This window comes from Leopardus geoffroyi, chromosome B2 (assembly GCF_018350155.1).
Source record: "Leopardus geoffroyi isolate Oge1 chromosome B2, O.geoffroyi_Oge1_pat1.0, whole genome shotgun sequence".
Classification (NCBI taxonomy): domain Eukaryota; kingdom Metazoa; phylum Chordata; class Mammalia; order Carnivora; family Felidae; genus Leopardus; species Leopardus geoffroyi.
Window position 1 is genome coordinate 74,984,192 of NC_059332.1, and position 12,322 is coordinate 74,996,513.

Consider the following 12,322-nt stretch of genomic DNA (forward strand, 5'->3'; position numbering starts at 1 on the left):
CAATTTTATATCCTTTTTTTTTTTTTTAACAACACAGAACATCATGCAAGATGATTAAGAAAGAGTTTAGGTCATTTATATCAGACACATTCAAATTTAAAAACACAATTACGGGGCACCTGGGTGGCTCAGTTGGTTAAGTGTCCAACTTCAGCTCAGGTCATGATCTCATGGTTTGTGGGTTCGAGCCCCGCATCGGGCTCTGTGCTGACAGCTCAGAGCCTGGAGCCTGCCTCAGATTCTGTGTCTCCCTCCCTCTATGCCCCTCCCCCACTCATGCTCTGTCTCAAAAATAAATAAACATTAAAAAACTTTTTTTAATTTAAAAACACAATTATACAAATTTGGCTGTGTTTATTTCTATTACCGGTGAGTCTACAAACTCTTGACACCTGTTGAGATATATGACAAAATAACTACAAAACCACTTATTTGTTATTTGTCTACTATGCTAAAATTTTATTATTTGTGCACCATGCTACAATTTTATTGCTCAAAGGGTTTTTTTTTCTTCCCCTTTTAAAAATTTCAGGACTACTGAAGGATGTCAGGCAAATTTCCCAATCTGCAGATGGGCTGAAAATTAAAATTATTGAGGACACTGATGCCATCCCAAATTAAGAGAGATAGACAATGGAGTGGCTCCTTGCCAACATTTCATTAATTCTAGTAATGAGCATTTAAGGTTATACTATTAAGGAAGTAAAGCCATCAATTTCTGATTTGTGCAGAGTGACTTCACTTTGTGTCATGTTTGCCTTTTCTAGTGCATTTTGGATTTCTTTCCAAAATAAAAGTGTTAGATATATATGATTCAACCTCTGTTTCGTTATAATGACATTTTCAAGTCTTTGAAGGGAAAAAAGGCTATTGTCAACCTATCAGTCAAATATATGTTAATACAAACACAGTATAAAATAAGCCACTTTTTTGGAAACAGTAAAGTATTGAAGCTTCAAGGACTTCTATCCCAAACTGGCTAGATGTCAAAATAGCTGCCCAAATGTACCACCCATGGCATCAAAATCCAAGCCCAGGATTTAGCAAAACAAAAATAAGACTGAGGTTTTATACGGTGTGCTTCAACGTTCAGAAATAGCTAGTTAAAAGTTATTTTAATAAGTATCTAGCATCAAAATTTTTCCTTTTTAGCTTTTATATTTAAGTGTTAAATGCTTCCAAATCACTTGAAAAAATTATCAATAAACTTTAGAAAGCTTGTTTTACTGAAGAGGAGGATTTACACAACATTCTAGAAGAGGAAACAGTTCTTAACCCCTCTGACCTATTCACTTTTCTTTCAATCTTGGTTGTTTAACTTTTAAATTAAGTAGTAAGAATCTTACATGTCCTGGGTTCCTCCATAACGATTAAGAATTAGAGTAGTAAAATATCACACCCTGTGTCAGCATTGGCAGAGCTGGGGACTGGAGGGGGGGAGAGAAATCACACTTTTGCTTTACCTTGGTTAGTTTATAGCACTGCTCTGCAGTACATTCTGCTTTGCTAGTTGGATTACTCAATGCAAAAATAATAGGTCGGTCATTGAAGGCAGCCATGTCCTTGAGAATTTGTTCTGAGAATGCACCACCAATCGCAGCAACTCCTGATGTAGAAATGAGAAACCAGTGAATAGACTATCAGCGGTTAGTGAAGTAAGACGTCCATGCCCTCAAGACAATGAGACAGGTCAGGTCACTTTCTGATAGACCCTAAACAAAATATAGAAGATCTGCATTAACAGTGACAGAAAGAGATACGTTTGTGAATGCCAACAACCTTTAGGGTTACAAATCTCCAAGTATCTATACAAAACAACACAGATCTAACATTTGGCTCATAATACACTGAGTCAGTGATCAAATCACTAGGTTTTTTTTTTTTTAATTTTTTTTTTTTCAACATTTATTTATTTTTTGGGAGAGAGACAGAGCATGAATGGGGGAGGGGCAGAGAGAGAGGGAGACACAGAATCGGAAACAGGCTCCAGGCTCTGAGCCATCAGCCCAGAGCCTGACGCGGGGCTCGAACTCACGGACCGCGAGATCGTGACCTGGCTGAAGTCGGACGCCTAACCGACTGCGCCACCCAGGCGCCCCAAATCACTAGGTATTTTAATGACAGACACTGATGTCAGGAAATTAAAATGTGCCTAATATATATTATCTCTCTATAAATAATTCTAGGAGTATATTCCAGTCTCTCAGGTTATAAAGTAATTATTTTTTATAAACCAGTGCTAACACTTAAGACAACCATCGAATTCAATTGTAAAACTGCAGTATCACTCACTGAAAGAATCCTGACAAAGGATAAAGCAATTAGCATGATGGAAATGGAGAAAAATTCTGATACAATGTATTTTGTAAAAAATAAGGCTTATTACAGTTTCTGTGATGGAGTATTTGTTTTTGTTACCATTATCATCATTGTTCTCAATGCTGTCATGTTTACAAGAACTTCCAGGAATGGATTATGATACAAAGTAAGAACTGACATTCTATACACACAAAATAAGGTACGAAGTTTCATACCCTCCTCTGAGTTTTTTTAACCACATTAAATTTGGCTATATTAAACATCATATGTGCACACGCACTGTGTAAGCACTGTGTTAAGTGCTATGAGGAATATAGATGTGGTCTCCCTATCTTCAGGGAGGGTCTAGTAGTTAGTGCAGTATTTCTCAACCTCTGGGATATGAACATTGTGGGTCGGATAATTCTTTGTGTGGGGGGGAAGGGGTGCTTTCCTGTGCACTGTAGGGTGTTGAATACCATCTCCAGTCTCTACCCACTAGATGTCAGTGGCCCTGACCACCACTCCCCCAACCCGTTCCAAAGTTGTAATAACCAAAAACATCTCCAGACATTGCCAAATGTTTCTTTGGGGGCAAAGTCACTCCCATTTGAGAACCAGTGTGTATCTGGAGCCTGGGAAAGGCTGAATCTGCCAAGGACTGACAGGTTGACAGAGTTAGCAGAGGGGGCTGCACACTTCAGCTGATAGGACTGAGAACACAGTACGAAATTTACAAATCTAAGTGTCCGTGGGGTACTGCTGATTCAGTGAATGTGTGATTTTGTTTGTGAATTCCAAAGGTCAAAATTTCAAAAAGCTAAATTATGCCTCAAAAATCAATTAAGAAAATGAATCAGGCCAAAATGGGGTAGGGTTGGGTTTATGGGAAAGAGAGAGAAGTTTACCTATGAGGGCAGTTGGTTTTATTTCTTGAACAATGGCTTCTAGGTTCTTCATTTCTTCATGTTCATGGGCAAATTCCTTCTTCTCTTGTGTTAAGGCAGCACGTCCCTAAGTAAGGCAAATAAAAAGAAATGTTAAATCTGCCAAACATTTGTGAGCCAATGAAATTTCAGAATATTACACATATTACGAGTATTTGTGCTTAACATTTTTGTGTATCATGTATTACACCTGTTCTTAAATTCTCTTCTCTAATTATTAGAGTATTCTTTCATTCAATCTTTCAACAAATACTTATTTCTCAATATTCTAGGCAATGGGGATGAGCAGTAAACAAACAAGTCTTTCCCTTTCTTAAATATTATTTAATATTAAAATCCTAACTCTACAGACATTTATGAGAAACTGGCACTAATAAATGATAGTGCAAAATGTCATTTAAATAAAGATATCATTTACTAAACATTATTTGTATTAAATGTGTCTTAGAATGCAGAGTTGGCTTTAGTCACAACACTCCCAATTCATGTACCACTGAGTAAAAATTGAACTCAAGGCCATATTTATACCATAGCTTGATTTTCTAAATAAGTACTAGCTTTCAATATTTTTATGTTAATGTTTTGACTATGAATGTGTCATGTGTTATCTAGGAAACATCTAATTATAATTCTCTAGCTACAAATTTTTTTACGTTTATGTATTTTTTGAGAGAGAGGAAAGGAGCACACATGCACGAGCAAGGGAAGGGCAGAGAGAGAGGGAAACAGGATCCCAAGTGGGCTCGGCACTGACAGCAGACAGCCCGATGTGGGGCTCAAACTCACGAACCGCGAGATCATGACCTGAGCAGAGATTGACGCTCAACTGACCGAGCCACCCAGGTGCCCCTCTAGCTGCAAATTTTTTATCTTGACTTAAAGTAATAAATCACTGCCTAATATTATATGGTACTTTGACTTACAAGTTGTTTTCACGTATTTCATATGATCCCCTCAACAATTTTAAGAAGTAAGGCAAGTAATTAGAGTCATTTCACATGAGGAAACAGAGGCTCAGAGATATTAAAGGACTTGCCCAAGGAAGGCCCTGGAAGTCAGTCTTTCCAATAATACAGCACGGTACAGTCCTGGAGAAAAAGCTTTACAAATGGTCAGGGTGTTTACAAATTGTTGCTCTAAAGATGGTACAATTTTCTTGCTTTAAAAGGTTATTATCATTTTATTTCCATTTTTAAAATACTATACATGTGAATTACAGATCACTTGCAGCATATGAACCTATTTGCTGCACTCACTTCCTCATCTGTAAAATAAAGATGGTAAGTTCTACCTTAAAGATGATGTGGTAATAAATATACAAAGGAGTAATACTCAGCCATAAAAAAAATGAGGTTTTTCCCTTTATGACCTGGATGGACTTAGAGGGTATTATGCTGAGTGAAGTAAGTCAGACACAGAAAGACAAATACCATATGATTTCATTTATATGTGGAATTGAAAAAACAAAACAAATGAACAAACAAAAAAGCAGGAAGAGACCCACAAATACAGAGAACAAAGTGATGGTTGCCAGAGGGGAGGAGGGAGGGACAAAATGGGTGAAGGGGACCGGGGGTAGAGGACCGCAGCTGTGAAATGAATAAATCAGGGATGAAAGGTACCACATAGGAATTATAGTCAATGGTATCGTAATAGTGTTGTATGGTGACAGATGTTAGCTACACCTGTGGTGAGCACACAGCACAGTCTAGTTGATGAATCACTATGTTGTACACCTAAAACTAATGTAACACTGTGTGCCAACTATACCTCAACAGAAAGAAAAAAATCAGGGAGGGAGGGAAAAAAGAAAAAGGAAGAAAGAAAGAATTTCTACCTCATCAGGTTGTTTACAAATTAAATCAAACAATACATCTAAAGTACTTAGGATTGTGCAAATTTTCTTAATGTTTATTTATTTGCTTTTGAGAGAGAGAGAGAGAAAGAGAGAGAGAGAGAGAGAGAGAGAGAGAGCAGAGGCGGGGGGGGGGGGAGAGAGAGAGAATCCCAAGCAAGCTCCACACTGTCAATGCAGAGCCCGATGCAGGGCTCAAACTGTGATCATGACCTGAGCTGAAATCAAGAGTTGGAGACTCAACCAACCTAGCCACTCAGGCGCCCCAGGATTGTGCCAGTTTTTAACAATAGCTTAACATTAGCTGTTGTAATTAAAATTATTGTGAGGAAGAAAAAAAGTCATAATACCAACAGCTATAATTTTGGTATATTTTCTTACAGTCTTCTGTAAAGTGCTGTTTCTATATTATTGTTTTCTATTATGAGCAGGATATTAGAGTGAATAGCTTCCTAAGAATAGAATTTACTGTTAGTCACTTCTGCATTGTAAAACGTTATTTATCCTACCTTTTCTTCTGAGACACTGTGAAAAATAATCTTAACACTAAATAGAAAAGATACCTGTATGCCATGTTCACTGCAGTGTTATTTACAAGAGCCAAGACATGGAAGCAACCTAAGTGTCCATGAATAGATGGATGAATGGATTAAAAACAAGACACACACACACACACACACACACACACACACACACACACACACAAACACACAGAATATTATTCAGCCATAAAAAATGATGAAATATCGCCATTTGCAACAACGTGGATGGACCTTGAGGGCACTATGCCAAGTGAGATAAGTCAGACAAAGAAAGATAAATACCATATGATTTCATTTATATGTAGAAACTAAAAAAGGAACCAAAAAGAAAAAAAAAAAAAGCCTGAACTTACAGATTCAGAGAAAAGATTGGTGGTTGCCAGAGGTGAGGAGTTGGGGGACAGAGGGCAAAATGGGTGAAGGTGGTCAAAAGGTACAAATTTCCAGTTACAAAATAAGTAAGTCCTGGGGATAATGTATGGCTTGGCAACTATAGTTAATACTGTATTGTATACTTGAAAGTTTTTAAGAGAATAGATCTTAAAAGTTCTTATCACAAGAAAAAAAAAACATTTGTAACTATGTGTGATGATAAGTGTTAACTAGAGTTACTGTGGTGATCATTTTGCAATATATACAAGTTTTGCATCATTATGCTGTATACCTAAAACTGACACAAACTTATACATCAATTATATATCGATAAAAAAATCTTATTTCATTCAGAATCAAATTTGAAGATTACTATTTCATATTCCTGACTAGTCTCCAGTAATATTAAATTGAGTATATTAGACCATATTCTTATTCATCTTCTTTATGAAGAAAAAGTCAAAAATCATATAAATTCAGTTGCCACTTTTATCAATAAAACCTATCTATTATCATAGGTTTTTTAAAATTAGTCATGGGTCTAACAAGTAGTTTATGCAAACCTACACTGATTCCATGAGTAAACACTGTATTTATGAGACAAGATTTTTTTTAAATTGCTTTTTAATAATATAAAGAAATCTATGACAACACTGAAATGTTTACAACTCTCACCAAATTGGGGGGAGGAGCTACCTGGTAGCATCCTCCTCCCCTCTCTTATCTTCTCAGCCAGGAAGTCTATTTCATTTACATATCTCAATCATGGAGATTAATTAAACCTTATCCTAGTATATAAACAAAGGCTAGGCTTAATGATAATTTATTAGTCACAAATGAAAGAAACAGAAGCCTTGGAGTACCACAGAATTTCCTCTAAATATTTTGATAATTAAGACTTCAATTTAGGCCCCAATTCCTCAGCATCCATTTCCTGTGTCAATGTTCTTTGCAATGTAACTTGACAGTTCCTTCCACAAAAAGAAGTTATACTTTCCCACCCCTTCTCTTTGGACTTGAACATGTGATTCTCTTTGGTCAATAAAATGTACGCTGAAATGAAAGTGTGCCAACCTTAGGCCTTAAGAGTAACTGGTGTTTCTGCTCATTCTCTTGTGCCTTTGCCATTTGTGCTTTAACGTGTATAACCTGGGTAGCCTGATGGTCCACTGAAGATGAGAACCTTGTGGAAAAGACCTGGACCCAAACTACAGCTTAGAGCCACCCCGCCAACATCATCAGAGCTGCTCCACCTGACCCTCAGGTGTGTGAGAAATAAATCATTATTGCCGTATGTCACTGAGACATTGTAGCTTTTGATAACTCAGCAATAGCTGAGTGATACAGAGGATAATTTAAATTTTGATTATATATTCCATCATTTCTTTTTACTCATTATTACTATTTGCTGCTTTGGGAATAAGAGGTTCCTTTGCCTGAAATGATTTAATGAAAAGAATGCTTTTGCAATCCTCAATGCTCTTATTACTGCTTAGTTATTTGGCAAAAAAAAAAAAAAAATCTTGCATTATTGGAAAGGAATGAAAAATTCTGGTTGTGGGTAGGAATAAGAACTTGGAACCATTTGATGGTAACAGTATTTAACTATCTAAATTATTTCTAAACTATTTCTGGAAGTAATATAAGCTAAAATTCACGACTATTTTTGTTCTCACTACAGTGAAATTTCTAGAACAGGTATTCAATAAAGTTGCAGCTCGGTGAGACATATTTCCTGGGAATAATAACTTTTAGCTTCCAACATAAACACAACAGAGTTTTGGCTTGTTGCTCTTTCCCAGAAATGCATATACTCAATATCAAGTACAAAGGCAAGATGTTAGACTAACATCTACCTGAGGCTCTATATGGCAAATACCATAGAACTCTAAATTGCTTCTAGCGTGGCTTCCTGTACACTTGAGGTTAAAGGGCTAAACTATATCTTGAAGCTTGAGTTTCTACTTCTGACACAGCAGTCACCACGCTGATGTACCTTTGTAGGACGTTGAAGGAGAAAACGCACATCCTGAAGTAGAAGTCATGTGGCTCTTCTGGAAGCGTGTGGTAGTGCTTGTTTGTTTTTAGGCAAAAGCAGTGGTCTCTAGTATCCAGCCTACCACCCACAGGTGTGCTGAGTAATGGTGGTGGCGGCAGCCACCATATTTGGCAGCTTCCTGTCTGTGGCTAAGACACTGATTCTTGAGTCCACAGCCTCAGCAGTTCCTTGCTATTGCAGATGTGTATTACAACTACTCCTGAACATTTGGCCCTGTGTCTACTTCTTCTAAGGTTTGGAGATTTGCATTTCAGAATGTTTTTATGGACAAGAGAACTTGTTTAACGTGTGCTAGGTTCCCTAACAGAGAAAGAGATCTCAGGATATTCACCTGTTCCAAAATAGCTAGAGTCACCTCAATGCAATGCTATGTAATCTTGAGGGCTACTGAGAAGATGCGTAACTCTTAGAGTAAACAACATGTCACAGGGTTTGCTTTCTGGTCTTTTCGATTTTCCACCAGACAAAGTATAAGTATTATGCAAATACAATTCAATAAATTTACTATAGTGTCTGAAAATGTCATATTACTTTTATATCCAAATTCTGAAACTCTTTTCATGCCATGGTAGAGAATTCTAATTGTCCATCAATATTCATGCTCTCTTTTTTAAATTTTAATTTATTTTTTTTTTAAGTTTATTTATTTATTTTTGTAATCTCTACACCTAGTGTGGGGCTCGAACTCATGACCTGGAGATCAAGAGTCACATGCTCTTCTGACTGAGCCAGCCAGGCACTTCATGCTATCCTTTAAAAAAAATTACATTACTGTGAAAACACAGTACGAAATTTTAAATTTTTAAGTGTACAATCTCTTTTTTGAAACTTTTTTCATTCGTTCCTTTTTAATGATAAGATTTTCCAGTTTTAGCCAACCACATTGTTCCCCAGGTGGAGACTGTATTTCTTAGCCTCCTTGCAACGTAGAGTGGCATGAGACTATCTCTGTTGGAAAGGGTGGAGTGGAAGTGAGGTGTGTACCTTCTGATGCAGCACACCCCCCCCCCCACCCCGGTCCATTCCCCACCCTCTCTCCCCAGGTGGCTTTGATGGCGACACCCGGAAAGCTTCTTTGCTTTCCCAGAGATAGATGATGGACACAGAGATGACTCTGTTCTGCCTACCTCTATACTATCAGATGACAAATACATTTTAACTTGTTTGGGTTAACATATTTTGGGGTCTCCTTGGAGAGCAATTTAACCTAAAATCGAACTAATACATATCTTTAAGCTAGTAGTCTCTTCATTTTGTATCTGAAAATAGTACACACACCATCAGGAGGAAACTTTGCCTTGAGAAGCCCTTATCTTCTGGGAAGGCCAATGACCAAACATTAAAACCAAGAAAGTGTCTATATGGTTTTTAAAAAGTTTTACTTATTTTTGAGAGAGAGAGAGAAAAAACCCAAGTGGGGGAGGGGGAGTGAGAGAAAGGGAGATACAGAATCCGAAGCAGGCTCCAGACTCCGAGCTGTCAGCACAGAGTCCCATGCAGGGCTCGAACTCCCAAGCCACGAGATCACGACCTGAGCTGAAGTCGGATGTTTAACTGACTGAGCTATATGGGCGCCCCTGTACATTTTCAAGATTCATAGTAATGTAAATTTTACTACTGTTCTATCCTTAAACAATGGTGTTTTTTTTATTCCTGAATTCCTGCTTATTATATAATTTCCTTTTGTTCAATTCTGTGTCATTGCCCTTAAATGATCTTTTGTGTATTTGAAAAGAGATACTGAATCACAGTCTTCCTTTCCCAGGTGAGGAACCCAGATATTTTGAATCTGTTCTAATTGAACCCACCTCTCTTCCCTATCAGTGAGGTGGCTCAAGTGAACTCTCAGACACTCTTGCTTCCCCTTTATATACCACAGGACTGAGGGGCGCCTGGGTGGCTCAGACGGTTGAGCGTCCAACTTCGGCTCAGGTCATGATCTCACAGTTCATGGGTTTGAGCCCCGCATCAGGCTCTGTGCTGACAGCTTGCTTAGAGCCTGGAGCCTGCTTCGGATTCTGTGTCTCCTTCTCTTTCTGCCCCTCCCCAGCTCACTCTTTGTCTCACTCTGTTTCTCAAAAATAAATAAATGTAAAAAGAAAAAAAAAATTTACATACCACAGGACTGAAAACTGTACTCCATCAAAGGAATAACCAATGATGAATATGGCCAAGAAAGACCATACTTCCTGGATCTGGCTTTTAAATGTTATATTACTGCATTCTAGTATCATGTTTTCTTCTTTGATAACAGTTAAATATAATCAGTCTTAACCTGTGGATTACTTTAAGCAGAAAGGAGAAACCTCGCAGAAAGGATTGTGAGAGAAAAGAACATTTGTAACATTTTCAGAATTATCAAAGAATAGGAAATAAGAAATACTATGAAAGAGGAAAAGACGCCACTGATCTGTTTATTTTAAAAACTGCCTGGGGGAGCCTTGGTGGTTCAGTCGGCTGAGCATTGGACTCTTGGTTTCAGCTCAGGTCATGATCTCACAGTGGTGGGATCGAGCCCTGCACTGGGCTCCAGGCTCAACCTGGAGATTCTCCTTTAGACTCTTCTCTTCCTCTGCCCCTCTCCCCTGCTTGTGCACTTGGCACTTTCTCTCTCTCTCTCAAAAAAAACCAAACCAAACCAAACCAAACAAAACAAACAAAACAAAAGAGAGAGATGAGAAAAGAAAAAAAAGTAATGATTTCTTAGCAGCTGAAATAACTGAATTCAACCTGGTACATTTTGAATTGTGCTGGGACTGCAAAATGCAAACAAAAGGGGATCTAGTCTGTTTATATTGAATGTGGACCTGCAAATCCAAGTTGTAAAATGAATTTAGAAGACGCTGAATAAACTGAAAGTGACAGAGACGTGATACCCATTTTTTTAAACTGAATGATTCAAAATATTTTCCTGAGTGCAGTGTCTCAGACTACCCAAAACAGTAAATTCAAAAAAAATTTAAATGTATTTTATAATATTGTCTACAAAACTGTAATTACTGTCAATATGCCATTAATTTCTGATTAATTTTGTTGGCTAGGGACATGAATAAATAACTAGTAGAAGAATGCATTCTAAGAGCCAACAGCAAATAAATACATGTTACTTCTGAAAGCTTGTAATGGTATTCAGAAGGGTAAAAAAAGAGCTCCCGGGTGAGACACAGAAAACGCCATCTACAAATGCTGGACACAGAACATGGGACTAAGGTTCAGGACAATAGTCCTCAGCCTCTTCCCTCACCTCACGACCTAGGGCACGCCCTACGATACTTCCATGGACGTTGATTTCTCCATCTATAAAAGCAGTCTGGGTTAGTGATGATGACAATGTGATGAAAGTGAATGAGATCCAAAGCCAAATGAGCACCAGACTCACTTCAGGAAAGCCAGATTCTTGAACCTTGCTTTCAGATATTCTAAGTCAAGTCCAGGATGAAGCCCTGGAATCTGTACATATATGTTTTTTTAATTTCCCATGTAATTAGGATGATCAGCCAATATTTAGAATCACTGCACCAAATGATTTGTCACATTTCTACCAGATGCATTTTAAAAAGATATGTGATACGTTTTTAAAAAATGTATAAATTGATTTTTCTGTTAATAAGAAGAAAAGCTACAGAATAACATAAATTAGCAATCACAGATTTCTATTACTGCTTTTCTGACTGACAACTTCAGATATAATGAAAAATATTTAATGTGCTTTAAAGCCCCTAAATTTCCTGGAATGAGAAGCAAATCACAAAGAAGATGGATAAACATTGTATGAAAGGCAAAGATGCATACTTTTAGCATGAACACTTTACTTTCTTTTCTTATTTATTTATTTTTTTCATTTGAGAGAGGGAGACAGAAGAGCAGGGACAGGGGCAGAGGGAAAGAGGAGAGAGAATCTTACAAAGGCTCCACACTGAGCTCAGTGTGGACCCTGACACGGAGCTCGATCCCATGACCCTGGGATCATGACCTGAGCTGAAATCAAGAGTCGGACACTCAACCGACTAAGCCACCCAGGCGCCCATCGTGAACACTTCATTTTCTTAGGCGTAGCAACAGCACTGGCAGCTCCTAGCCACTGAAGCCAGATCTTGACCAGAAGACATCCACCCAGTAAGAAACACAGATTACCCACAGTCTCTCCCCCAAAGGCTCGATTCTTGGCACTGACTTAGCAAGGCCAGGAATCACGAAACAATAATACTAGCACTGCTGAAGGACTCTACTTGCCAAAAACAGAAGAATC

The 12,322-nt window shown here is 37.9% G+C and overlaps 1 protein-coding gene across 1 annotated transcript in view; it reads right to left on the reverse strand.

Annotated features, from left to right (window-relative positions):
- ME1 (malic enzyme 1) overlaps positions 1 to 12,322 on the reverse strand; it is a 189,691-nt gene that overhangs the window by 14,352 nt on the left and 163,017 nt on the right. Inside the window, exons 10-11 of the mRNA XM_045498908.1 lie at positions 3,207 to 3,312; positions 1,464 to 1,606 (exon numbers count right to left, since the gene is read on the reverse strand). Coding sequence (XP_045354864.1) covers positions 1,464 to 1,606; positions 3,207 to 3,312 — 249 coding nt within the window. The remainder of the gene's footprint in view (positions 1 to 1,463; positions 1,607 to 3,206; positions 3,313 to 12,322) is intronic.